This window comes from Xiphophorus hellerii, chromosome 11, assembly GCF_003331165.1.
Source record: "Xiphophorus hellerii strain 12219 chromosome 11, Xiphophorus_hellerii-4.1, whole genome shotgun sequence".
In the NCBI taxonomy this organism is placed as follows: Eukaryota; Metazoa; Chordata; class Actinopteri; order Cyprinodontiformes; family Poeciliidae; genus Xiphophorus; species Xiphophorus hellerii.
In genome coordinates, this window is record NC_045682.1 from 2,759,032 (window position 1) to 2,785,848 (window position 26,817).

At 40.3% G+C, this 26,817-nt stretch overlaps 2 protein-coding genes across 3 annotated transcripts; one reads left to right on the plus strand and one right to left on the minus strand.

Moving 5' to 3' along the window:
* Window positions 1-7,172: 7,172 nt before the first annotated feature.
* Window positions 7,173-11,503, minus strand: mrpl22 (mitochondrial ribosomal protein L22). The gene is made up of 7 exons (XM_032576212.1): window positions 11,383-11,503; window positions 11,256-11,298; window positions 9,876-10,011; window positions 9,719-9,784; window positions 9,326-9,403; window positions 9,174-9,243; window positions 7,173-7,453 (listed from the first exon to the last, which is right to left on the minus strand). Exons 1-7 carry the CDS (start codon window positions 11,405-11,407, stop codon window positions 7,245-7,247), a joined length of 627 nt encoding a protein of 208 aa, XP_032432103.1. The 5' UTR covers window positions 11,408-11,503; the 3' UTR covers window positions 7,173-7,244.
* A 139-nt stretch (window positions 11,504-11,642) lies between these two features.
* On the plus strand, window positions 11,643-26,809 carry gemin5 (gem (nuclear organelle) associated protein 5). Of its 2 annotated transcripts, none has more exons than XM_032576201.1 (28): window positions 11,643-11,917; window positions 13,003-13,157; window positions 13,265-13,446; window positions 13,927-14,078; window positions 14,162-14,260; window positions 14,471-14,603; window positions 15,892-16,057; window positions 16,572-16,784; window positions 17,082-17,167; window positions 17,387-17,469; window positions 17,581-17,714; window positions 17,861-17,934; window positions 18,757-18,938; window positions 19,788-19,927; window positions 20,276-20,447; window positions 20,525-20,716; window positions 20,791-20,847; window positions 20,968-21,087; window positions 22,403-22,498; window positions 22,588-22,725; window positions 22,854-23,001; window positions 23,705-23,824; window positions 23,912-24,122; window positions 24,202-24,468; window positions 24,817-24,979; window positions 25,656-26,064; window positions 26,404-26,494; window positions 26,575-26,809. In XM_032576201.1, the coding sequence occupies exons 1-28, from the start codon at window positions 11,776-11,778 to the stop codon at window positions 26,734-26,736; spliced, it is 4,287 nt and encodes a 1,428-aa protein (XP_032432092.1). In that variant the 5' UTR covers window positions 11,643-11,775; the 3' UTR covers window positions 26,737-26,809. The 2 variants fall into 2 exon arrangements, with proteins under 2 accessions (XP_032432092.1, XP_032432093.1); XM_032576202.1 differs by having other exon boundaries at window positions 20,794-20,847.
* The last annotated feature ends 8 nt before the right edge of the window (window positions 26,810-26,817 follow it).

Consider the following 26,817-nt stretch of genomic DNA (forward strand, 5'->3'; position numbering starts at 1 on the left):
GTTGAGAGGAAACCACGTGGGGTTCAAGCATCAGTGCAGATGCAGCCGTGCTTGTCATTCAGAGCTGCACTTCTGTACATTTGATTACCTATTGTAGAGCTGTAATGAAATTCAAACCTGCAATATAAGAATTACTGAAAGTTAATTTAACTGTTACAGTCTTTGAAGACGCGTTTTCTCTCAGTCTGCTGCCTCCCGAAAGTACGCCGCTGCGTGCTGGGAGAGCTGCGGCGTGCGTGACAAATTGAAATATTGAAATTTCATCTCGAGGAATTCAAAGCCGCACCGCGCTCAGACCCGGCAGGACTGTGTTAGATTTGTCTCTGGCTTCGTGTAGGGTGTGATCCTTCTGAGAGATCTGCGGGACAGTAAAGTAGAGCTGTTGTCTGCCCTCCGCTGAAAGTCGACTTCCTGCAGGATTCAGGAGTGATGCAACACTGACATCCAGAGGAAGGAAACATGTTGGAACATGGTGGAAATTACATTTCTAAAAAAATTTTCCAGTTTAAATTCACCATTCTTCTAATGAACATCATCAGTCAAAAAGAGAACTTTAAGAGCCAGATGGGGAGAAAAAGATTTTATTTGGATGAATCTTCCACCATCTGGCTCCAGGTCCTAAACGTTGTTATTTCAGCTGCTTTTGCTGAAGCAACAACTACATTTCCCCAAAGTGGATCAATGATGCTTCACTGTTCTGCTCTCAAATGTTGTTTTTACACCTAATCTTACATACAAATCACTTTTATGCAGCAACATGCTGAACATAGAGGAAATAAAGAAAAAAAAACACTTAGACACTTAAGATACTGGCAAGACCAAAACAGGATGCCAATAATATTGTTTTATTAGAGTAGCGTATTCTCATTTCATTTAGAAATTTCATTCTGAGTATTATTCAATGGGGAAAATATTCACCTTAGAAACATGATTAGAATTGTAAAACTTTGTCAGCTGTACATATTTTGTGCCATTCTCTTTTGCCAATAGAACAGCTCAGTCTTCTTCAGCATTTCTCAAGGTTTGGAGCATTCAGAGAAGCGAAACTTTAACTGTTCCTCTTTGCACAATCTCTCTAGATCAGGAATTCCCAAAGCTGGGACCTCACTCGGGGTCGCTAAGCAACGATTCTTTACAGAAATTAAAATAAGGAACTCAATGGTAAAGCAATGTCATGATGTAAATGTTGAACAAGATTAAAAATACTTTTTATAAATAAATAGAATCTGTACATTGCATGGTGTTTGTGTTATCCTGATTCTGTTTAACTGGATTGTCAAAGTTGCAATGGATGTTCAACCAGTAGATGAGCTTCTGAAGAGGACTGTAGAACCACTGGAGGGATTCTTCATCAAATCAAGAAAATTATCCAATTCAATTCAAAAATACTTCAAATAAAAAAATATTGAATTGAATTGAATTGAATTGAGTATCTTCTTCATAAGACAGCAGAATGTCTTCAGAATCAAAGATGCTTCCTGCCGACATCCATCAGCATCAACAACAATAGTTTGAAGAACTTTAGATTATATATGAGCCTCAACAACATTTAATTTCCCTTTGGGATTAAAAACATTTTTGAATTGAACTGAATTCCCACAGCACTAAAAATCCTCTACTTGAACATGAGGCAAGAAAGGGAGAAATATTTCCCTTCAATGTATAAAGAGTGATTTCATACACAGAAATTAATTGAATAAATGAAGGGAACGAATAAAATGTGACATAAATGGACCATATTCCAAAATGAGTAAAGAGAAAGCATTCAGGATGACAAATGTGCTAAAACATAAACATTTTCTGTCCCTGGCTTCAACTATCAAGGGGTTTTTATAAAATATTTCAGATTTATATTGCTTGGATATTATTTTAAAGCAAATCTCAAAAAGATAAAACATTGAGGTTTTCTTTAGCAGAAAATCTGGGAGTGTATTCTCTGTGGAGGCCGTCCATAGAACCAACAAAGTGTAGCGTGTCTGGATTTGTTTCTCAAGGGCAAAGCTCCCACCGTCGGCCAGCAGACAGCCAGCTCTGTGCTGTTTCTGCCAAAAGATTTCATTTGGGAGTTAAAACACTTATTCTGCTGCTGTCGTTCTCTGCACACCATCACCACCACAGAGATGGAGAGAGAAAGAGAAGGTTGGGGGAGGAGGGAAAACACATAAAATGGAAAAGTTAAAAGGAAATGAATAACACCCCGAGGCGCTGCTGGCACAACTGGCTTCTGATTTCTATTAGTTTCTCAGTCTGAGCCTCCATAGGGCCGAGCGCTGCGTTGACCAACAACCGACATTAAAGACAAATGAAAGGAAGCGTCATGGCATCCGGGTTTTTCATCAAGGTGTGTGGGCGTGTGTGTGTGGGTGTGTGTGTGTGTGTGGTGGGAGTGGGGGGGAGTTGCGTACAGGGTATTTTCAATGCACAATTTCACTTGTCATGAATAATATAATCCTAAAGACTATTTGACTTGTTCTTCCAGTTAATTCCCAACTCCAGCAGCACATTTTCTTGTCTTATTGCTGGATGAGCTCATGCTTGGAAAGAGACGATACATAATTTAGTTGATATAACCACTGAACTCCACCATGGCCTCCCTGTGGAGGGATGTTGGGGCCACAGAGATGGTTGGGAGCACAGTTTCTCAATTTTGTATCATTTATTTATGTGAATTCTGAAATGTTAAATTTTTCAAAAAACTAACAATTTGACTTAAGACTCCTTATTCTGGAAACTGAGTATATTCTCTTTTGTGCAGCTACTATGGCTCATTTAAGGGAACTTGATGAAAATACATCAGATTCAGAGATTCACTTTGAGAGCCAGGTCACACATCATGGTTTCTTCTCATTTTGTTTCTTGTTTCATTTTATATTGTAGAAGCTGTTTGCACTTTTTAAATGTTCTTTCTTGCCCAGTGTTTTAAAAACAAAACCATCCTCAGGATGGTGATTACGACATGGATTTCAAAATGAAGCTTCATAGATACATTATAGAAAATTCCCACCACCAATGTTCAACTTTGTCTGCTACTATCTACTTGTTTTACAGGCTCAAGAAAATCAGGCAATCTTTAGTGCATAATGAAAATGAGATTCCCCTGAAATGAGGAATCGTATTGTTTACTTTGGGTTAGGGCTATGGTTAGTTAACTAACTAACTAGCTAACTAGTTTTTCTTCTTAGGAAAAACTACATAAGTGTTGGTCGAGAATAATTATCTTGATATAAAGCCTGGTGAGAACATAAAACCATTTTGGGAAAAAAAAAAAACTTGAACATCAAAGTAAAAATACTACTAAAGGAAAATATGAAAAGAAAACTTAGCAGGTAGAGATTGATCCAATGAATGTTTGCCGGAACACCTCAGGGGTAAAAAACCGGTTCAGTACAGTTAGTATAAGGTGGAGTATTAATCTGCACCTCATACTAACAATAACAACTTCTCTCATATTTCAGACCTACTGGATTATGCCAAAACAAAAATACATTTTTCTGTCTGGTATTGAAAGTGGGCTACGCTAAGACATCCCCAACACGTGTGGATCAAATGTGCAAAGTTAGCATTTTTTACAACACAAAATGAACAACTTTGATTTTAAGTTGGCTATTTATCCTTAAGAGTTGATGTTTTAAAGATTTCATGCTTATGATACAGATATCTTTAATCTTATCATTACTATTGTTTAATGTGTGCTGCTATCACTGTTGCTGTTCTAAAAATGAATTATTCTATTCTATATTTAACTGTTATACTTCTGCATTTCCTTTCTAGTACATTAATTAATATTACTTCAAATGATAATAAATTACAATAATTAATTTTAATTAATAGTTCTAGATTAAATAAAATTTCTGTCTTCTATCATTTTTGCATGAGAGTAAATGGATGTTAAATATGTGCATTAGAGCATGTTTGTGGATAATCTCAAAGAAATGAGGATGAAGTGTGTGGTGATAAAAAGAGGATGAGGAAGAGGATGAGAGGAAGAAGATGAAGCTGCCTGCTCTTTTCAGAAGTCTGCGGTGTTTTGTGCAGAGGGACCGAGGCGGCCTCCAACCTGAGATTGGGGGCACTTGTCTGCTGAAATTGGGGCCAGCAGATGGCATTTCATTTGAAAATGCACTCAAAGCTGCTCAGAGCTGACAAGAGCTTTGGATGGACGCGGTGACGGGCAGACACACAAACCGGACCGGTCACATCAGGAGCAGGAAACTAAAGGCCAATTAGGATCAGCGGAGAGTGAAGCTCTGGGCCTGGAAAACAATGAGACACCGTGACCTTTTAGTAAACACACATTTCCAAAGAAGGCCTGCTTTCAGTTCCGGAGTTTGTTCTCTGAGGGCTGTTTCCTTTTCCTTTCAATTCAATTTGTTAGCAGCATAACATCTAGTGAAGTTGAGAATGAAGCAGACAAATTCAAGCGAAAGCCTTTAAATAAACAGATAAAGTCCCAAAAGGCTCCACATTTTACAGATAACTTCAAATGCAAGGGCAGTGAAATCAGAAAACGTGAAGAAATAAACAAACAAATGCCATAAGCAGTTATTTAATCTGAGAACTGACATGAATATTAATATCCTTTAAAATCAAAAACCCAGAAAGTAAACTATAAAAATATAAGATGCATAAAGAAATAGTGAACTGATAATTATAGAAAATGAAATAAGACTAAGAGAAACAGAAATCCCTCAATTGCCAAAAATAATCAATATAAGCTTGTCCTGGTTTTATCTACTTCTTTTAAGCTCCTCTCTTGGACAAAATTGTTAGAAAACTTGACTTTTGAAAGGTGAGATGTGAAGGAAGGTTGGTTAGTTTGGTTTCTACTAGTTTTATTTTTAATTGAATTGAATTTCTTTATTTTTTTCCATGTTCTCCTTTTGTTAAATACAAACCTGAAAATAGTGAACTGTATTGCATTATTTGATGCACCATTTTGTCAGCATTACATCATCAAATGTGTCAAAATATATGTTCAATAAGACATTGTAATCTGATTGACTGGCTCTAATAAAAATATTTTTTTAAAAAACAGAAAATGAAGATGATCAATGAAACCTTTCTCTTGATGTTTGTTCTTTTTGTTTTAGTCATACAATAGCAAGCAGACAATAAATGATTTGTATTAGATATAATGTTTCCTTGATAAATGTTAGTTCTAAATGAATATTTGAAATATTTTTAACCTCCTGGAAAGACAAAATTCATGCCTTGTCTAAAATGCATTTTCACTGACCTGTTTAAATTGCATGGTGGAACAATTAGTAGCGTTGTTGCTATGCAACAAAAGGATCCTTGGTCTATGTCTTTTTCTGCATGCAGTTTGCAAGTTCTTCCCATTCCTGTGTGGGTTCTCATCAGGTATTCCGTTCTGAACTATTTATCAGCACAACATCTAGTGAAGCTGAGAATGAAGCAGACATTCTCAACTTCATGTGCCTGATATTTGCTACAATGATGATACCCTTAGAATCTGATATAACAGCACCGTAAGAAATAAGAGACAAAACTGTCCCGTCTATTAAAAGGTACATTTTCTTTTCGTTTTAGACATTTACAGCAACATTTTTCCCCGGCTCTCATAAAACCTCATTTTAAAATCGAAAAGTGTCCGTCAATCTAAGAGAGATTTTTTTTTTTTTTAAATCATTTTCTGTATTTCATGAAAAAGTCCTGGAGCTTTCTTCTTGCAGAGCTTTGGTTGAAGTGACGAGCTGACGATCATTGATGCTGACAGGTTTTGGACTCGGAGGAGGAGGAGGAGCGCTGACTGCTGTCACACTGACACAACCACCAAACCCATCAGGGTGAAGCAGTGACAGAGCAACTGGCACACACTTAAGGCTCTATTTACGCCTGTCGGATCAAAATATACTCCCAAACAGAGCTGCAGTGGGATGTTTGTGCTTCGTCTGCTTTCTTTGATGGCTGCAAATGTGCTGCTGTTGGGGGAGGGGCATCATGAAGGCAGAACTGTACACAATTATACTTTTTTAAATGTTAAACTGCAATAGACGTAACTATTGCTGTAGTAAACTGTGCGTTTTCTTTATTTCCTTCCATGGAAAGTGTACTTGGTCCAGTTTTTCTGTTCTGCTGAAGTTTATTTCTGTTGGAAGGAGTTGTTCCTCTCGACTGTCACCTTGTGCTTGTTCAGGATGATGGAGAGCAATGAGGGGAGGATTCAGTCAGGTGGATTCCTTGGACAACATGTAACTGCTACTACCATTAAAAAATTGTATTCCTGGCTTACATCTCCAGAATTTTCAGTCATTTTTAAAGTATGAAGTATAGAAGTTTGCTCAAATTTATGCAAGACATTTCTGCAATTATCACACCTGGAAAAAATCATTGTGGGTAGATGTATTGATGGGAAAATAGATGGGAAATAGATAGTAGGAATGGATCTCAGCAAAGAGTTGGATAGATGAACGCATATTTTAGACATTAGGATAGGGAATAAAGTCTGAATACATTATTTTTAGGATCTATTTACATTCCACCAGAAAACAGACATTTCTTTCTCCCAGAGGTGAAAGAACAAAATGATTTTCTTCTGTTCATGCAGTCATGTAGTCATCTGTAAATGGGAAATATGCGTCTGAAAACATGGATGATATATCTTGTTTGAATCCTGGAAGGCTGAAATGTTATCTTGCATCTGTGTTTGAGGGCTTTTTTCTAACAAGTTACATCCGATACAAGCAGCAGCTTGTTCTTGACAAATTCTGTGTAGTATTTTTTTTCTGCTTGTTCGAACTTCTCAGACGTTCTCCACTTGTTCTTGTGAAGTACAAGATGTTTCACATATTCCTCTGAACAATGTACAGGTGTTTATACTCCATGTTTTTTGTTTTTAACTTTTTTAGGACTTATTTAGACCAGGACACAACCTAAATTAAATCCCATACTTTCCCAGGCTGTGTAGAAACCCTGTGGTGTTGACTGAAGGCATTGCTAATGAGCATTTCCGTACAGGATCCAAGAACCATTATTGCTTCATTATGTCTAATAGCTACACATTAAAGCTGCTTCCAGTACAGCTTGAATGATCAGAACTAGTGAGGAAAGAATTCCTCTGATTTTTTCTAGTCTCATTTTAGAAAAGAAACCGTGGTGCTTCATGAAAACCTCAAAGCTTAAAAAAATGAAATCAAATAAAAAGCACAAAGCACATTTTATTTATTTTTTATTTATTTACAATTATAAAATGACACACAAACAACAGATGAAGGCTGGGTGATCTACAGGCTGTGGATGATGGTCCGGTTCTTGAGGCCTTGGACGTACTCTTTAGCTTGATCAAAGCCCGTCCTCTCCTCCGGTTTGGGTGGCACACCCTCCACCAGCTTGACGAAGTAGTGACAGTAAACCTTGTCCATGATGCCGAACATGCCTCTGCCATGGTAACGGATCCTCTTCAGGTACTGCCCTTTGCCAGAGAATGACTCGGCTGAAGGGAAGAAGAAAAAACAACTGGAGAAGAGATATGGAATGATTTTCCATTTTCCAAAGTAGCTCTGAATTAAAAACAATCTAAAAATACACCATAGCTTATTTGTTTGCAAACAAATTTGCAAACTCAAACAGCATTGGCTTACAAAAAGTGAGGGGGGGGGACAAATATGTATTTTTATCTGAGGAAGAGGCTGCCACTGTTTAGAAATGTTACATTTCATTTTGCAGCTTCATAACTGCTAGAAATTACTTATATATATCCATCTATCCATATTCTTCTGCTTTATCCGGGGTCGGGTCGCGGGGGTAGCAGCTTCAGAAGGGAGGCCCAGACTTCCCTCTCCTCAGCCACTTGTTCCAGCTCCTCTGGGGTAATCCCAAAGCATTCCCAGGCCAGCCGAGAGACATAGTCCCTCCAGCGTGTCCTGGGTCTTCCCCACGGTCGTGCCCGGAACACCTCACCAGGGAGGCGTCCAGGAGGCATCCTGACCAGATGTCTGAGCCACCCCAACTGGCTCCTCTGGATGTGAAGGAGCAGCGGCTCTACTCTGAGTCCCTCCCGGATCACTGAGCTTCTCCCCCCATCTCTGAGGGAGAGCCCAGCCACCCTACGGAGAAAACCCATTTCGGCCTCTTGTATCCACAATCTCGTTCTTTCGGTAATGACCCAAAGCTCTGTACATATGACCCAAAGATATATATATGTAAAATCACAACTAATAATGATATTTTGTAGAGACGTTTGTTTGGATGTGTAGTCAGAGCCAGGAGTTGTGGGACTCTGATATGATGCACTTCTGTTACACAGACTTTTTTCATAAGTTCATAATTGTAGTTTTCAGGCCAGATTTACTGAATCTGAATCTGACTTCTTCTGGTGCAGAATGATGATGCATGTCTCACGTTATTGTCATAAAAGTAAAAAAAAAAATGCAACAATCGTTTAGATTGCAGACACTTTGAAAACAATCAGATTAATATACAACCTGGTTCAACATAAGGAAGTGGGACAAATTAGATTTCTTGGGTGAAAAAAAAATCTGAATTGGGCCGTTCAGACTGTGTGGAAAAGTGGGATATGGGTTGCATATGAGCAGAAAAGGTAGATTTGGTTGCATTTGCCTTCATCTTTTTGATTGGCCATAAATGTGCACTGAGAACGCACAGAATGAGGTTGAAAGTACCACGCGGATCAGAGGGGGCAGTGCTGAGTCCTAAAGGCACAATAGCTAACAGAGGAATGGATGTCTCTGCATACTCTTCTCCTATGCATTGAAGACTGAAGACAAAGAAAATAAAACTGACCCAGGTTTCATAAAAATGTACATCTCACTCCAAAGCAGTCAATGCCTCACTAGTCTTGAATATCACTGCACGTCACTAGTTAAACTTCTACATACTTACAAAGTTTAACATTTTAATTAGACAAACCTTGGATAGAGCAACTGAACACAGTTTTAGATTTAAGACTGTGTAGCAGCTACAATGTTCTATTCTGATCTTTTAAAATTCTGTTTTGTGAAATATTTTTCAGGAAATCTCGGTTTTATGTGCCGTTTACGAAAACAGTTGAGCACCAATTTTGCTTCAGAAATGCCACCTCCTCCCTTCCCTGCTCTGCATGTGACCAAACTACATCTGAACTGGACATTAACTTCTGTTGGTTTTTGGTTGTATATTTAAATGTGTATTTTGCTGTGGTTGCAGATACTCACCTACATAGAGGTTGGATTTATACTCCACGTTGTGATTCTTGACCGCCATCTCTTGAGCTTCAAGAAGAACCTGAAACAAGCAAAGATCAACTCTCAAAACTCATGCAGACATTTTTTTTCTCGCCAAAATTCAATCAGACGCAACCACAAACCTCTCTCATGACCTTTGCTCCTTTCTTGTCGTTGAATTCTAGCTGAGCGATAGCCTCGTCGATGCTCATCCCCCTGATCTGTAAGGAGCACAACTCGGATTGAAATTAATCTTTCTATTTAATTTGAGGTTGCAGTATCTAAGCATTAAGGCTATAAATTAAGGCTACTATTAAAAGATAAAGTGAAGATTTTTAAAATGTGGACAGAGTAGTCTGGAAAACCTCAGACCCCAAACAATTTGACAAAACAGACTCCTATGTTTTTTTGTGCTGCAGACATCAAACTCTTCATTTGTCTATATTTACAACATGAAATCACATTTTGATGCCTTTACAAAATAATGTTCCAACTTTTTCTGAGGTTTTATCCCAGGTTTCTGCTGCGAGTCTCACCATCTTGGCCAAATACCACATCTTGTCTTTGCTGTACTTTATTTGCCTCCTGCTGTGATAAACTTCCTGCAGACAAACATCATGTTAGAAAAATGTTACAGTAACGCCAGGTGTTCTGCTCATTCACGGATGCATTTTAACCAGTGAAGAGACTCACTGCAGGTCTGCGAGGCTCCTCCGGCAGCTGAGGAGGATATACTTTCCGGTTGTTCTTCTCCCAGTGTTTGTCATCTAATGAAATGCTCGTGTGGAGACATGAGAGCTGCTGCGATGCGCCACCAAGAACCTGCAACCTGTAACCATGGCGATAAAAGAGGGAACAGAAAAATGTAGTGGAGGCAGAATTTACCTTGTGAATTGCAAAAAGCATGACATGCTACAACTTTCGGAAATTGTTAAGACAGTGGGAAGCTTTGACAATATAAACGCAACAAATTATGACCGAAATTATGTCCTGTCAATTTATTTTAAATTATGACAGAACAAAATGTTAAAACTTTTAACATTTACAATTATTCTACACTTTGAGCAACTAAATAGCTGACAAACTATTAGTTTAATTGACAAGTTGTCAGTTCAAATGGTAATCAATAGTTGTATTACTAGCTTTTCAACAATTTGTGAAGATTCCCAAAGAAAAGCTCACAGAATATTTACTCAGCTGCATTTAAGAAAGCCTAAATGATGCCCAGCTTAAAAACCAAACTTCTTACACTAGTCAGAACTGTTTTAGAATAGAATAGAATTCAACTTTATTGTCATTGCACTGTCACAAGTACAAGAAACAAGATGTAGTTTGCATCTATCCAGAAGTGCTCTACGAGATATAAATATTTATTTACAGATGTACAAGACATGTAATCCATTTTAATCCATGTAATCAAAATAGTCTTAAAAGACAGATACAAAAGAAAACATTTAACCCAGAAAATTTCAGATCTCAACATTTATTTGGAGTAGAATAATCCACCGATCTTAAATACTTGAAATAATTTCACCAATCATGACATGTGAAAAATATGAATGATATGAATATAAATGAAACCTATTAGAACAGCAGTTTTTAATCATCTATTCCATCTAAAGTGATACTTATGTCTTACATTGCAGTTTAGTGTGTTTTTACAAACGGAGTAAAGGTTTCACAAGTTGCAATTTCTGCAATAAAGATTCTGTAAAAGCAAATTGTCTGGTTCTGGTTTTGGCCAGCTTCAGTATTTTGCATTTTAAACCAAAGCTGATCAAAGATTGCTGCGACAATCAATAGTAGAGCTATTGATTGTCGCAGCTCTACAATCAATAGCTATGGCAGCTTATGTACACAGCCTATGTACTATGGCTATGCAATAGTACATAGTGTGTGAAATAGCCATGTACTATATCATGTGCTTGTTTTTTAAATACGATTTAAAGAAGTGATCAAAATACAAATGTTACATGCTATAAAGGATTATCACAAAATGATTTAGTATTAAAACTGTTCAGTTCGTCGTCTCAGACAGCAGCTTCACGGCTAACAGATATATGATGCCCTTACCTCATGTGTAGCGACCCAGCTATGTTCCTAATGAAGGCGACGCCTGAACAAAAACATCAAGATTTGAAAAAAAATACACATTAAGCAAAAAAATTGCCGTTTTTACAAATAAATTAGGTTCACTTACCACGACCTGACATTGCCACCGCCATATTGGATTACTTCACGACGTCACAACAGCATCTTTACGGTAGCAGCGTTTATCCATTTGGTGTTTAATATTGTTATTACAATTACATGTAGAAATTGACGTATGATTCTGTTTTTGGTAGCTTTGTCACCTGACATGGCAACACAAACTACTTACAACCTGTAAATCCGGGTTTTAAAAACGGCAAACTCCGTGCGGTTTGACCCTATTAGGATTCCGTACTCGAGACAGGGTTTTTGCGACAACACGCTGCTTTTTAACGTTGCGACTGGAACCCTCCAGGCAGCATGTGAGGAGTTTTTATTTTGGTTTATTAAAACTTAAAATTATGAAATAAATTTAACGGTTATCTAAAGTGTCTGAGGCGCCATGCGTGAGAGGTCTCTTCCCGCCTCTCCTAACTGGTACAGCTCGCGCTGCAGTGATGTCAGCAGCAGCGGTTTGCTGGGAGTCGGAGCCAAAAGCGTAATCTACCTGATTGAGGTTTCTGCTGCTTCATGCAGGGTTACAGGTGAGTCTGTTCTCACAACTCCACAAATCACGAGGCTTAGTGATTAGTTCTGTGGGAGAATTGGTTCAAAATCTGCTTTGAACTTTTTCCACAGTATCTTTCTCCTTGTGGTAACTTTAATGACTGTTTTTTAAGTTGCTTGGAATTCTGTTATCTGTTTAGGGAGCTTTTACTTTTAAGCATCTTTTTGCATCTCTCTGCAGCTGTTATTTAGTCTAGAGCAGTTCTGTCCAATGTCAGATCTCGTGGTATCCGGCATGTTTTAGTTTTATACCTAATTCATTACACCTGAATCAAATGATGGCTCATCAGCAGGCCTCTGTAGAACATTTATTATTTTATTTATTAATCATGACGTGCTGTGCAGCTGTGTTGGAGCAGAGACTCAGCTAAAACTGGCCGGACACCAGGGCTGGAGATCTGCAGCGGGACACCCTGACCCACTGGAACCTTTTACAAAAACCAGATCATTTTTTAATGGGGCAATTATTCAGTCCCCTTATTTTTTTTGTCTTCTGCAGGACATTTTTTCTTATAATTCAATCTTTTATACCCACTGGCTGTTTTCGACTGTAGGAAGCTTTTCCAGGACCAGTGTGTATTTTCTTTCAGTGCCTCTTCTTTGAGTGGTAGTTGTCTCTACCACAGGAACTTTTTACCAGGACTTTTTTGACTTCCGTCATTTTGAGTTCATGAACTTTTTTTGAACCACTCTATTGTCCCCATTATTTTTGACTGATCAACCTCATTTGGACTTTAACAGAATTTCTTGGAACCAGTTTTCAGAAATCAGTTTCCAGGAGCAGTTTTAATTATTCTATTTCTCACTTTTTCCTGTTTTGAAAATGTTTATAAAAATCCTTGTTTTGACTCCAAAAAAACATTTTCATAACAAGGGTATTTTTTTTTTCTTGTTATTTTGAAATTAGAAACCAGTTTCATATCAGAGTTCAGGGGGAGGATTTCTGGCCTAGAAAAACCTGCATGATTCTACAGAGTGGGAGAGTTCCAATCACTTCTGAATGGTTGAAAACTAGAGACCAAAGGCTCATTAATGAATGAAATGCTTTGTGTGTGTTTTGCAGGTGAACTGGTGGGCCACAGGGACTTGGTGTCTGGCTTTTCGTTCTGCCAGCACCCTGAGCAGAGTCACATTTGTGTCAGCTCCTCCACTGATGGCAGTGTACGCTTCTGGGACTCTAATAACAAAACTTTGATCAGGAAAAATGCACCTCATCAGGTTAGCTTAGTATGATTCTACTGCCCTCTGCTAGCCGCTGCCTCACCTGCAACCTTTAGATATTCTTGGGCATAGTTTTCTGCTAAATACTGGATTGTGTGTTGCAGAGCCCCATCTCAGCGGTGCACTGGTCCCCTGCGGATAAAAACCTGGTGGTGTCGGGTGAGGAGAAGGGAGTGGTGGTCTGCCACTGGTTCCACACTGGCGACACGGCCAGCTTCTTCCCTGAGCCGAGGACCATCTTCTGCCTCACCTGCTCTCCTCACAGCTGGAAGTCTGTGGCTGTTGGGTTGGTAGATCATTATACATCACCTCTCAGTTTAGACTTCAGGATGGTGGCTTTATAAGGGGTTACAGAGTTTAAAATCCAAACTAAAGTGTGAGTTTGATCCATGTTCCTTTCCATGTTACAAAATGAGGCTTTTCAAAAACCTCCCGAATATTGAGTCACAATCAACAGACACCTCTCCGTTACCTAGCAGCCCCTCAACTGGTAGCCTCAGCCCCGTTACTTAGCGTCCAGCAAAATTTATCAGGCCTAGCAGATAAAAAAACTGGGGCTTATTTGGATTTAAAGCGGCAAGAGGCCCTAAAACAGCTCATTCTGAAAGGAACATGAAATGGATCAAAATCTCATTATCTAAGAACAATTTTATGTGAAAAATGTAATGAAGATGTTTTGTAAAAGGAAACATAAAGGATCACTTTTAACAAAAATCAATGGTCCAGTGGAACTTATGTTACAATAACGACAACTAAACTGCTGCAGGTACAAAGACGGGATGATCGTGCTGATTGACATTAGTAAAAAAGGCGAGGTGATGCAACGCCTCCGAGGACATGACAACGAGATCCACTCGCTGGCGTGGTCTCCGCTGATCGGGGAGGACACACTCTACACCAGAGCTGAGGACCATGATGGTAACTTTGTCCTGCCAGCCAAAAAACGTCAAAAGCGCTGCTGTTTTGTTTTTAATTTAAGTCTCACGTTTATTATGTTTCAGCAACAAATGGAGTTCCAGCTGGGGAAGAATCAGGCTGCTTCCTGGCTTCTGGAAGCAAAGACCAGACGGTGAGGATCTGGAGCACTGCTAAGGGAAAAGGTGAGGGATGAGGTTTCTGAAAGATGAAAATGCTTCAAACTTTTCTTTAATTCAGTATTTAGTTTTGAGTTTATTTCTTGTATGCCAATAATATCAATGAGGAAGTTTAGACATTTTAGGATGAAATCACATTTTCTTTCATTTCCAGCTCCTCTCTGCAGTGAATTTAAACCCTAAATTCCTGCATGTTTTCTCCCCCTCTCCTGACAGGCGTGATGACGTTGAAGCTGCCATTTCTGAAGAGAAGAGGCTCTGCTGTCGACCCCGGGGTGAAAGAGAGGATCTGGCTCAACGTCCACTGGCCAAAGGGACGAGCGACGCAGCTCGTTTCCAGCTGCTTCAGGTCCAGGGTTTTCCTATAGGGGAGTTGGGACACGCAGGAGGCATAAATGTTTAGATCAGTGGTTCTTAACCTTTTTTGAGGTACCGAACCCATCAGTTTCATATGCGCATTCACCGAACCCTTCTTTAGTGATAAATAAAAAATTTTTTTTTCCCTAATTCAAGACATAGGTATATGTTTTTTTGCTGGTGCACAAAATGAGCCGTGCATGAACGTCACTTTGCTCAAAGAACAAAACCATGAACTTACAGCAAGTTACAGTATTACTTTATTCTGGCCCGCAACAATATTTCGGCCCCATGAAAGAATTTCAGCCCCCAAAATATTTTTTTACTAATTAAAAATAAATTTTGATTTTTTTTCAAAGAATTAAAATTTTTTTAATAACTTCATTTTTTTTATTTTAAATTTAATTTGTTTTTTGTCGTTTTGAATCCACAAAATACTTTTTTGGGGCCAGAATAAAGTATTGCACAAATGACATACCTGCAAATCAGTGTGACTTCTGCTGTTGTTTTTGGGAGACCAGTTCAGAGAGGCGTGGCTTCACCTTGGCAAGTGCATCTTCAGAGCAAAGTCTGTTCATTTTCTTCTTTTTTTGCTCGACATATTTAGTTTGGATTAAAATATTAAGAAAGAAACCACGCGACGTACAACTACGACAGCCGCTGATACTGCGCGCACTAAATTCCCCGCAGCGCTGATTGGCCGAGCAATGTAACATGATCCTCTGCAGCAAGCGATGGCCAAGCGGAGCGTGTCATCACGACTTTACACAAGTGTGTCTTTACCTCCGCGGCAGAGGCTCCGCCGAACCTCTGAGACCGACTCATCGAACCCCAGGGGTTCGATCGAACCCAGGTTAAGAACCACTGGTTTAGATTAAGATGAGTGTTATTAATCCTCAGGAATAGGTAGCAGAAATAAAAATAAAATGAATCTTTTAATTAAAACTATATTGAAGAATTATTTTTAGAACTAACACTTTGACTAGGACCATGTGCTCTTATCAAGAAAACTAAGAGTTGAACTTGTTGGAGGCCTATCTTTGTTCCAAATACTCTGGAAACTCTATTAGTGGCCGGCATTATGAAGCAGGACTCTTTGAATACAAATTGTGTGCCAGAAAACTGAAATTGTACAAAGAAACAAAGTCATAAATGTAGTAAATTTAATATTAAGGCTATTTTATTTATATTGCTGACAAACGTAAGACGGTGTTTTATATTGTTGAATTATTTCCTGCTAACACGCTCAACCTGACATTCAACTGTTCCTACCATTCCAGTGGTGAGTTGGCAATGTGGGATTTGGCCAAGAATGGGAAGCAGAAGTGGAGCCTGTTTGGAACGTCGTCTGAGGGTCAGAACCACAGCCGGATCGTCTTCAACATGAGTTCGGTTCAGCTGCAGGACGGCCGAGAGATTCTCATCAGCACATCCATGGATAGAGAGGTGTGTGCCTGGCTTCCACCCCAAAAGATAACTAAAGTTTTACTTTTAAATGACCTACTTTTGTTTTGCTTGATCTTTGAATGGTGAGGTCTCTGGGGAATAAAGGAGTTGTCTCTAAGAGTTTTTAAACTTCTACAAATTGTTCTAGAAATAAAAAATTGTAAAAGACATTAAAAAGAAAAAAAAATGGGGAAAGTACTTTTAATTTAATTCACTTGAAAAGGAACAAATATTCAGCTCTTAATGTGAATAAAAAAACCTGAAAATTTTAAAAGTTCTTTTTCTCCAGCCAAAGGCGTTTTGAGAAACTGTTTGTTAAAACTAAGACTTTTATGACAAAAGTTATGTCGCATTAGAAATTTAAATGGAACTAATGCTCTTTTGTTAATCCATCATAAAATCCATGTTTGTTTGTGCTTCTGGGATTTTGTGCTTCTTTACACTGCAGCAACCCCAGACAGATTAGGTGGGTTGAAGAGGATTAAGTTGTTCTCCTTTTTTGCCACTGGTTCAGATTAAATGCTGGGACCTGGACTCTCTGAGCTGCTGTTGGACCCTGCCCACCCTGGGGGGCCACGTCTACACCCTGACCTTCTCCCCGGTGGGCGTCGGCTGTCTGGCGCTTGGCGTCGGGGACAACGTGATCCGAGTGTGGAATACGCTGAGCACCCAGAACCAGTACGACGTCAGATCGTTCTGGCAGGGCATCAAGTCCAAGGTCACAGCGGTAAGACTTAGCTGTGGGTATCTTACAATTTTCCAACACTCAGTGTGGTTCAAAAACACGAGACCACAGTAAAACTGTACCCTCAGTGAAACATCATCATGATGCATGAGGATGTGGTCGCCCTTGAACTTGTGCTGTGAAGGACATGGGTCACATTAGGGATCGAAACAGTTTGAAAATATATTTTTAAAAAAACGTTGCCTCTTTTTAGCAGACAGGTGAACTTTTTAAAACTACTTCCTTACAGTAAAGGTTCTAGAGATGAAAAACATGAATTACTTTTTGCTTTAATTGCAGCTGGCGTGGCACCCAAAAAAAGAGGGATCCTTGGCTTTTGGAACCGATGATGGAAAAGTTGGGATCTACGACGTCTTCTCCAACAAGTAAGATCCTCTATGGCAGGATTTGTAATACTCACTCCAAACTTCCTTCTTCTCCTGATTGCTTTTGACCGCTGGTTCATGAAGGTAATTTCATGTGTTTTTGTATCTATTCATAACAAAAGACTGAAAAAGTGTCTTTCACCTTCAAAACCCTTTGGCTTATTTTCCTGCAGCGTCACCATCCTCTCTTTCTCTGATTGGCTGTTTGTTCTCCTGCAGGCCTCCTCAGATATCGAGCTCCTATCACAAGAAGACTGTGTACACATTGTCCTGGGGGCCCCCAGTGCCCCCGCTGTCGTTTGGTGAGTCCCTGCTAACTCTGAAATCAAAATCAAGAAAACTTTAACCTGGAAATTTTGCTGCTGATTCCCAAAGTGCAGCTGGTCTGTGAGACATGTCTGTGTGACATTTAGGTGCAGAAGGAAAGCAGAGCGACAGTCTGTACAGCTGCGCCGGCGAGGGCGTCATCCTGCAGCACGACCCAACGAGGCTGAACGGAGAGGCGTCGGACATCGACAAGCTCATCAGAGACACCAACAACATCCAGGTGGGGTGTGTGTGTGGGGTGTGTGTGTCATCAGGATGGCAAAACTAAAATCTTAAGTCATTTCTGATTTTGTTTTTAGCTGAATGTTTAAAAAAAACAACCATGTTCTGTCTTGTTTCTACTGAACCTCTCCTGCTTTCAAACAGCACAAGTTGTCTCCACACACGGACCTCAGCTGGAAGCCGGATGGGAAGGTTGTCGCCATCGGCAACGAGGATGGGTGAATTACTCAAATCTGTTTACCCACAGAATGAGGAGATTAGTTCTGTTTGAGCTGTTGAGACTTCGTATTTATTTCTGCGTTCACTTAAAGTTCAAAACAGGACCAGTAAATTCAGTCATCGGAGGGTACTGAAGGGTCATTGAGATTTTTTATTTTTAATATTTATGTATTAAAATTTTTTTTTAGATTTTTTTTTTGTTGTATGTTACTAGTCTCAACAAAATGACTTCACTGATTCAACTTTAGTTCAGGATATTTGTGGCATTCTGAGCCAGAAAAGGTTTTAAAAAACGAGGCGGTGGTATAGTTTCCGTTTCCTTAATAGAATTAGTTTTCAATAAATAATTGTAAGTTGTTTTAACTAGAGAAGGGACACAACTCCTCCTGGAGTTGCATTGTTAGGATCACAAAGAATTTCTTCTAAATGAATCCGTTATAAACTAGAGGAGAAGCAATGCATTGATTTATATCGGTTAAATGATTAATGATCCAATTACGCTGATGCAAAATGTAAATATCAATCTGTATCATCAAGTTTAAGATATTTCCTTATTTTGACATTTTTAACTTTTTACTACAATGCCTGTAAGAGCTTAGTAAGAAAATAGTCGTCATATTGTAGTTATTTTTTGAGTTGAAATAGATGTTAAGTGGGCATATGACATATGGATTCCAGTTTTGTGAATTAAATTGTAACGTGACAGACATATCAGCAAACATTGTATCGTTGTCTAAGTAAATCGATATGATATTGTGATGAATCGGGTGACTCATATCTACACACCTTCTGAACATCTGAGCGTTTTGTTTCCCCTGTAGGAGCATTGATGTGTATCAGGCTCCCAGTCTGTTGCTGCTGTGCAGCATCCAGCAGCACCACAAGATCATCAACACGCTGCGATGGCACCACGACCACGGCACTGCACCGGAGCTCCACTGTCTGCTGGCCTCAGGCTCCACCAACGCCATCGTCTACGTCCACGACCTCCGCTCTGTCATTGGTTGGAAGCATCTTCTTGTTGTTTTCAGAAATGTTTTCTCCTCCATTCATTTTTGGTATTTCTTCTTGATCCTGACCTCATGCAGTTATAGTTTCTCTTTAAGAATTTGTAGCTATAAAAACATTATTCCAGACCTTTTTTTATAGATTGTTGTGTTTATTATTCCTTTATTTAAAAAAAAAAAGGAAATAGTTTGAGTTGACATTTTAAACTGCCTTATTATATCGGATTAGCAGTAAGTGACTGACAGATTCTATGTGTATTCAGAGAATATAGATCCTTACCTTAACTTTGACATTTCCAAAAATCTTCACAACTTTTCAGCCTTCCTGTTATCCATTGAAAACCTGAATAAACAGCAGCTGTCTCCCCCCATATTGTTTAAAATATTGTCCACCTGAGTAGCTTCTTACAACTTCTCCCTCTGACTTCATTTGAAACATCTCACTGATACTGAGACCTTTTATCTTTACACAATAACATTCACACTGAAGAGTGTTGCCAAAGCAAACCAGGTACTGCTGAGGTAGAGGGTCTTCACAAATGGTGAAATAATTGCATGTATGCTGAAAATCAACTGATCTGGAGCATCTTCATTTTTTTTTGATATTGGAAATATGACTCTCCTCCCAGGGTGTCATTCTATCAGGTAAAATTAGAGGGAAAAAACGTTTTGTTGCTTTCTTGAATGCCCAGTGAGTTGGAACTATGTGTCTTGTGTTTTGCACAGATTTAACTAAATCTGTTTTAATTTGTAGATTTTGTTTTCTTTCACATGGAATCAAAGTTTAGTTTATTTCTTTCATCCAGCTTTGGGCAGCGTATATTTGATCATCTCGCTTTCTGCAGAGAATCCTCCGGAGAGCCCGGCGGTGCTGACCGAGCCGTACCGCCGGCTCTGTGGTCACACGGCTAAAATCACCAGCGTGGCCTGGAGTCCGCACCACAGCGGGCGACTCGTCACCACCTCGTACGACGGCACGGCTCAGGTCGGTCTGGACATGTATATCGAATTAAGTATTTTACAGGTTTGAAGAAGAAAGTGTAGGGAGATATTTGTATTTTATTTATTTATTTGGTTATTTTGTTCATTTAAAATGAACATGTCACATTGCAAACAGAAGTTTTGAATAAAAAGGAGTAGTTGGAAGAAAAAAATCTTATACCGTCTACCTCTTCTCTCAAAAGTCAATTAGCTATACCATAAGCAGCTAAACATCAGTCAACCGTCCATATAGATTTATCTTTAGCTCTGAACAAACATCTTCCTAAAGTTCATTTACCCAGTTGAACTGTTTGAGTTGGACGGTGATATTTAATGGTGTCTCTCCATGTAGGTGTGGGACGTCCTGGAGGAAGCAGCCGTCTCCAACTACCGCGGTCACACTGGGTATCTGCTGTGTGTGGACTGGTCTCCAGCTGATCCAGATGTGATCTGGACTGGAGGGAAAGACTTCACAGTCCAGGAGTGGAAGGTTTCCCAACAGGAGTTCACCAAGCCTCCTAAAGGTAGACACGGACATGAAGAAGGTCTGTGTGCCGACACAAACGGCTTTCTGTGACGCCGTGCTGGCATTTAATCTCAGGGAAGAAGATGGTCCTGATGCAGGAAAAGAAGCAGAAGAAGAAGAACAAGACGGCGTCAGGATCTGTTGGACCGGCGGAGCCGAAGATCAACGGCGAGCCGGCAACTGAAGGAAAGCAGGCAGAGCAGGGTCTGTCTGAGGAAGATGAAGAGGAAGAAGTCCGATCATCAAACAGTCTGGAATCTCCAGCTGGTAGGTGAACAAAGTACAGTAAAAGGAGCTTGTTTTAATTATTATTTTATATGAAACAATTTTGTTATTCTTAGCAGTTAACGAGGTACCAAGAAAATCCACTCCTGCTGCAAAACCTAAAGACAAACCAGGTGGGTGGATCATCTTTTCTGAAACATGAAGAACTGAGCAGCTTGGTTGTGAAAATGAGAGTAAACTATTAATCCAATCCTCCATTGTATCTCATAATGTTTTATGTGATTCCTCTCCAGACCTGATGAAGAAGAAGAAGCCTCGCTCCATGCTGCCTCTCAGCACATCCATGGACCACCGGCCCAAAGAGGAGCTGCTGCAGGACTGCCTGACTCTGGCTTCAGTCAAACACTCCAGTGGTGAGAAGCTTAAAATCAGAGGATTCATGTCTTTAATCCATCTAGAGAAATATTTACAAGTTCTTAAACTAAACCAAAACGGATCTACTCACCTGTTGATCTGTCTCCATATCTGAAGGCATCCGATTGGTTGGTTTCATTCATTTGGTTTCATGACCAAATGAAACCAAATGGAAGGCAGCTGGATTGAATGACATTGAAAACACATTTCAGTAGTGGTGCAGCAATAGATCAGACATGATTTCCTTCATTTTGAGAGAGCTGCAGTCTTCCAATACTAAAATGAGAAACTGAGCTTGTTTCCCTCCACAGAGCTCTGAAAATCAGCAGTTAACAATAATCACCACATTGTTTCTAATTTTGTCACTGCATTTTGCGACTTTTCAGATATCTGCCAAAATCAAAATCAGCAGGTCAGACTTTATAAAGATTGTCCAGAAAACTGTAGCCGTTTCACCTCTACATTTCAGCAAACTTCACAAATAGAAATCTGGATTTAAGGTGCACACAGCTCGATTCTGTTGAGTAATTTGGTGACGTCTGAAAGCAGTTAGGTGCACAGTTTGCACTACTTTGTGTTTCTATGTCACATAAAGACACATTATGTGGAAAGGTTCAAGGGGTGTGAATATTTATTGGTGTATTTGAGGTTCCATATTATTAATCAATCAAATGTTATTTGTATAGCACATTTCAGCAGCAAGACATTTCAAAGTGCTTTACATCATATCCAACACAGAAACACAATGCAACATAGAATCAACAATCAAAACACGACATTAACTCAGGTTCCATCAATAAATTTGTAATTGATTACGTTTCAAATACAATCCTAAACAGGTGGGTTTTTAGTGGAGTTTGCATCCATAGAAGGTTTACCTGTTACACTCCTATTGTGTTATATGGAACAAAATACCTATTGCTATTTTAATTCCCACTCACGCTCACAATCACACAGTTTAAAACGATGTAGACAGCATTTTAATGGGCTTCCGGCACAAGGCTCCATACACCTCTTTAACGGAATTTTGAGCAGGGACTCTGCCGTCCCTCACGGATTTTTGTGCAATTCTATGGTACCTGTTAGTGTCTAGAATTTACAGGGTTTCCGTTACACGCAATGACCCTCAGTCACTCGCCGTTTTTCTTCTGGCACGGGGCTCCGTACACCTCTCACGGATTTTTGTGCAATTCTATGGTATATTTTGACTTAAACACTAAACCTTTGTTCCTTTATCTTGCAAAAAATGGTTGTTAAGTTACTACATACAAAATGGTCAAAGACCTGTTGATGAAAGTGTTTTTGTGTTTTTAGCGCCACCTGCAGGCTGCGTCCCTGGCCGAGGAGATTATATCCACCTGGGTCTGTTTCATGACAGAGAGGCTCTGTACCGCATGTTTGAGGCTGAAGGTTTGTGGGATTTCTCTTCTTCAGCTGCTGGATGTTAAGAAGTTCAGAGTGGAAGCCTGAACTATTTTTCTTCTTCTCTTGTTGTTTAGAGAAGAGCCACGTGGAGGCGGGCCACTACGACTCTGTGGTATATCTGCGGCTCTGGAGCGGAGACCTGCAGGGGGCGCTGCAGCTCGCCACAGAGAGAGGAGAGCTCAACGACCACCTGCTCTCCATCGCTCCCATGGGTAACAGCTTCACCTCAGCAGGCTGTGCTTTAATTGCTGTACACAAGGGCTCCCTCTAGCGGTGAACAGGAGACTTTTAGATTTATTCTAGTATAAAACAGTTTGGTTTTACTTTTCTTCTCGTGCAGCTGGCTTCGAGGTGTGGAGCCGTACGGTGGAGGCCTTCATCAAGCAGCTGTGTCTGCAGGAGCAGTTTCTGAAGGCGGCGTCCCACCTGCTGTCCATCAACAAGCTGTACGAGGCTGTGGACCTGCTGAGGTCCAACAAGCTCTACAGGTTCATGTCTCCCACCGTTCATACACACGAGGATGTCTGTGTAACTTACTGTCGCTCTCTGTTTAATTTAAGTTTACATCCACTCATCATGGGCATTAGGTTCCATTTTTAGTCATTCTTCCAGAGTAGGATAATTGCACAACATATGGCTTCAAAGACTTTATAAAACAAGAAATGGGTGTACAAGATCGAGTTTATTGTGGAAATTCATGTTCCTTTATTTAACTGATGTCCTGAAGAAGCCTGTCTAAAAGATGTTGTGGGCAGGAAGAATCTGCAGTAACAGTCAGTCTCAGAACAAATCTGAAGTGACTTCTGACTGAAGACAGTTGCTGTAGGACAGTTTCATGATTGTCATGATGCCAACAGCTGAACATCTGGGCAGAACAGACTATTTCATAGCAACATGTCCTGGATGACTCAGTCAGTTGTTAGCAAGCACTGCTAATTCACCTCAGTTTCTTTTGCTGAAGATGTTTCAACTGAAATAATGGAGGTGGTGGGACTATACTGTAATTTAGCAACTGGATCTAAGGAGTGGTTCCAAACACAAAAAGGTTCAAATAAATCAATAAAAGTTTAGAAATAAGTGACATAAATGCCCTTCTAAAAGCAGTGAGAAGCAGAATATTTATGGCACAAACTTTAGTTTTAATGCTGTTGATTTTTGTTCTGTTCCTGCATCTGCTCTGGTGTTCCTCAGGGAGGCCATTGCTCTGGTGAAAGCCCGGCTCCCCGCAGACCAGCCTCTGCTGAAGGATCTCTACACATGCTGGGCTGCTGTGCTGGAGAAAGACGGACATTTATCTGCTGCCGCTAAATGGTCAGAAGCAGAACCACAGAACTAGACCCAGATTTCACAATCTGAATTCTGGGTTTATATTTTCTCTCCTCCTACGTTTTTGCCCAGTTACCTCGGTGCCGGCTGCAGTTTTGACGCAGCCAAAGTCATCGCCAGGAAGAACGACGCCCCGTCTTTGAGGACGGCGGCTGATCTGGCAAGAATCTCCGGAGAGGAAGTTCTGGGCCAGACGCTGGCTCTGAGATGCGCTAAAGACCTGGCAGCTGCTCAGGACTGGGTCGGAGCACAAGAGGTTCTGAGCTTACAGAGCCCCCTGCTGGTCAGAGTCTGTCATATCCTGAAACCACTCATTTCTGTAAGTATTCAGAGGATTTAATGTGGCAGTTTGTGTCCTGCAGGCACACAGGCTCCATCTGTGTGTGGCTGAGCTGCTGGCCGCGGCGCTGGCGGACTCCGGGGTCCTCGCCCCAGCTTCCTGCGTCTCCACTCATCGGTGGGCGACCCTGAACGGTTCCAACACCCTGCAGGACAGAGCGAGAGACATCTGGGAGGAAGAGTTTAACGTTTTCCTGAATTCAGCTGGAGATCGCAGCATCAGCGCGCTTCTGCAAGAGCTGAAGTCTGTGGAGACTCCGGCACGGAGCGCCAGCATTCCTCTCAGACAGGTTCGCTCCGAAGATCACCCACAGAGAGCATTCACAAAACAGACTCTTGGGTTGCTGAATTAAAAAATGAAAAGAACACAAATATTTGAAACAGATACATACTACCATCTGTAGTTGCTAAATGCTAAAACTTCTCTTTCTTGTTCTGGTTTGGCTCTGCCATTTTTTTTCCTACATCAACCAGCTCTGCTTCTGGGTGGAGGCCAAACTGTAACACTGAAATAATGTCTAAGAAGGCTTCGGTTGATTGAAGCTCATTTTGACCTATGAAACCTTTAATTGACAATTAATCGTAAGTTAATTATTTGTTTCAATTCATTACACGAACCCATTTCGGTCCATGTTCAGGTCCTGCTGTACTCCTCGGTCCATTTGACTCGCTCGCTGCTCAGCTGGTTGCTGAGCGACGACGGGCGGCTGATGACGGAGCTGTGGCAGGCTGCGGCTTGGATCGGAGACTCTGGACACTTTGAGGTCTCTGCGGCGTTCTGCCGGCTGCTGTTCCCTGAAGGTATCAGTACTACTTCAAGCTTTTATTTAAGCTGATTTGAAATTATTCTAGAGATTTTAGTTAATAATTAGAGCTGGGTGATACAGCACCGTACAGTACTCTCTTAAAAGTAAAATTAATTTTTTCTTTCAGATCTGATTTTATTTATTTATTTTTTTTATTAAGATGACAGAAACCATTTTCAAAAGTGACTTATTTCAGTCATTCCTCCTGAGAGTTGTGCAATGGAGTATTGGGGACCAGCTACAAGAGTCTTTAATTATGAAAATATAGTCATTAGCAGAATAAATGCAACTTTACTAGAAGAACTTCTTAAATATGAGAAGTCATTTAATAAAAAATAGCCTGAATAATTTTTTTTTTGGTTGAGGAGTTTTTGTAAAATGACTTAATTCTCCTAATATTATTTCAACATTAATGTCATTCTACTGTATTCTTGTAATATGACCCTATTCTTGTAGTATACCTGAATTTATAGTGCAAATATATTATATGGCAGCTTCCCAAGCAAGATGGCGGCTTTGATCGTGTTGACATCACTCTGAATTAAGAAAAGCTTTAGTGGGGAAAAAAATCCAGATGTTCCAAAGATTAAATCTTCAAAAATTAGATTAATGGATAAAATTAATTTATCTCCCAGCCCTGACATTAACTAATCGATTGGTTTGTCATACAGGTGACGTCAGGATATTTTCCAGGAAACATTCCAAAACACTCCACCTCTCTGAAGCTGAAGCTGGCAGCCTGCAGGCGTTAGTTTGTTACCACAGTCTGTATGAGTGCTGGTGGAGGGACTCGGTGGTCCAAAACGGACCTGGCTTCTGCAGCAACGACGAGCCGAACGACGAGGCAGGAGCGGCGGAGTTGAAAGAGCGGTGCTCTCAAGGACTGGACTTTGAGCCATCAGTGCTTCTGTCAGAGCCTCACGCCGCCTGTCAGGCCACTCAGAGGTCAGTGAGGGAGACCCAGGAGCGACTGTCCACCATGGTTCTGCAGCACAGCCGTGTCCGAGATGGACAGATGGAATCTGGGAACCAACAGGAAGGCAGTCCGCTTCAGACAGCAACCTCAGACGTTGAGCAACGGTCAGGATTGTTCTTGCTTATTTCCATTTTCTTTATCTGGAGAAGTGGCTCTTAAAGTATCATAAAAAAGGTCTAAATTTAAACAAAATTTCCTCATCAGGTTTCACATTTTGTTGTGCTGTGTCTCATATTTGTACATTTCAGCAGCTGTGTTAAGTCTGCCATTAAGCTTACTGTGTCTTTAAAAGTCCCAACCCTAGATGTAATAACACCTGATTTGTATGGCGGAGCTGGTTTTAGTTTTACTTAATGTTTGTCTTCAAGTCAAATTCTTTGGAACATTTCAGACCAAAGTGACTCTGTTGCTCTTCTTCCTGATGTTTCCCTCCTTTTTTGCAGATCTGAGGAGGAGGAGGAGACTTTCCTCTCTTTGTCCTCAAAGATGTCCAAACTCCAACAGACCCTGGAAAACATTCCCAACACAATCAAGGTAATTAAAGTTGGTTGGCGAGTCTGGATACCAACAATTCCAAGAGATGGACAACTCCTTTGGATGTTTTTGTCTTGCAGATGTTTCCTCGTCCAGATGTGGTGGAATGTTGCCTTGTTCTCTTGCATCTCGACAAGTCGTCTTCCGTCTCAGACGTCCTTCGACAACAGGCCAAAGATCTGCTCCGAAAATACGGAACCAGTCTGCCTGTCCTGAAAGCGTCCCGAGGATTCCTGACGTGATCTGGTTTTCCTTTAGACTGAAACACCTCACTCGCACAGCTTTTTTGGAAATAAAATAAATCTTTGAAACAGATCCTGAGT

Excerpts from the sequence above, each read along its gene's own strand:
- gemin5 (XM_032576201.1), top strand. The coding sequence starts at position 11,776 with ATGCGTGAGAGGTCTCTTCCCGCCTCTCCTAACTGGTACAGCTCGCGC. Across the intron at positions 17,168-17,386 it reads TACGACGTCTTCTCCAACAA|GCCTCCTCAGATATCGAGCT; the intron begins GTAAGATCCTCT and ends GTTCTCCTGCAG. Across the intron at positions 23,825-23,911 it reads TTATCTGCTGCCGCTAAATG|TTACCTCGGTGCCGGCTGCA; the intron begins GTCAGAAGCAGA and ends GTTTTTGCCCAG.
- mrpl22 (XM_032576212.1), bottom strand. The coding sequence starts at position 11,407 with ATGGCGGTGGCAATGTCAGGTCGTG. Across the intron at positions 9,785-9,875 it reads AGGAGCCTCGCAGACCTGCA|GAAGTTTATCACAGCAGGAG; the intron begins GTGAGTCTCTTC and ends GTTTGTCTGCAG. Across the intron at positions 9,404-9,718 it reads TGTGGTATTTGGCCAAGATG|ATCAGGGGGATGAGCATCGA; the intron begins GTGAGACTCGCA and ends TGCTCCTTACAG.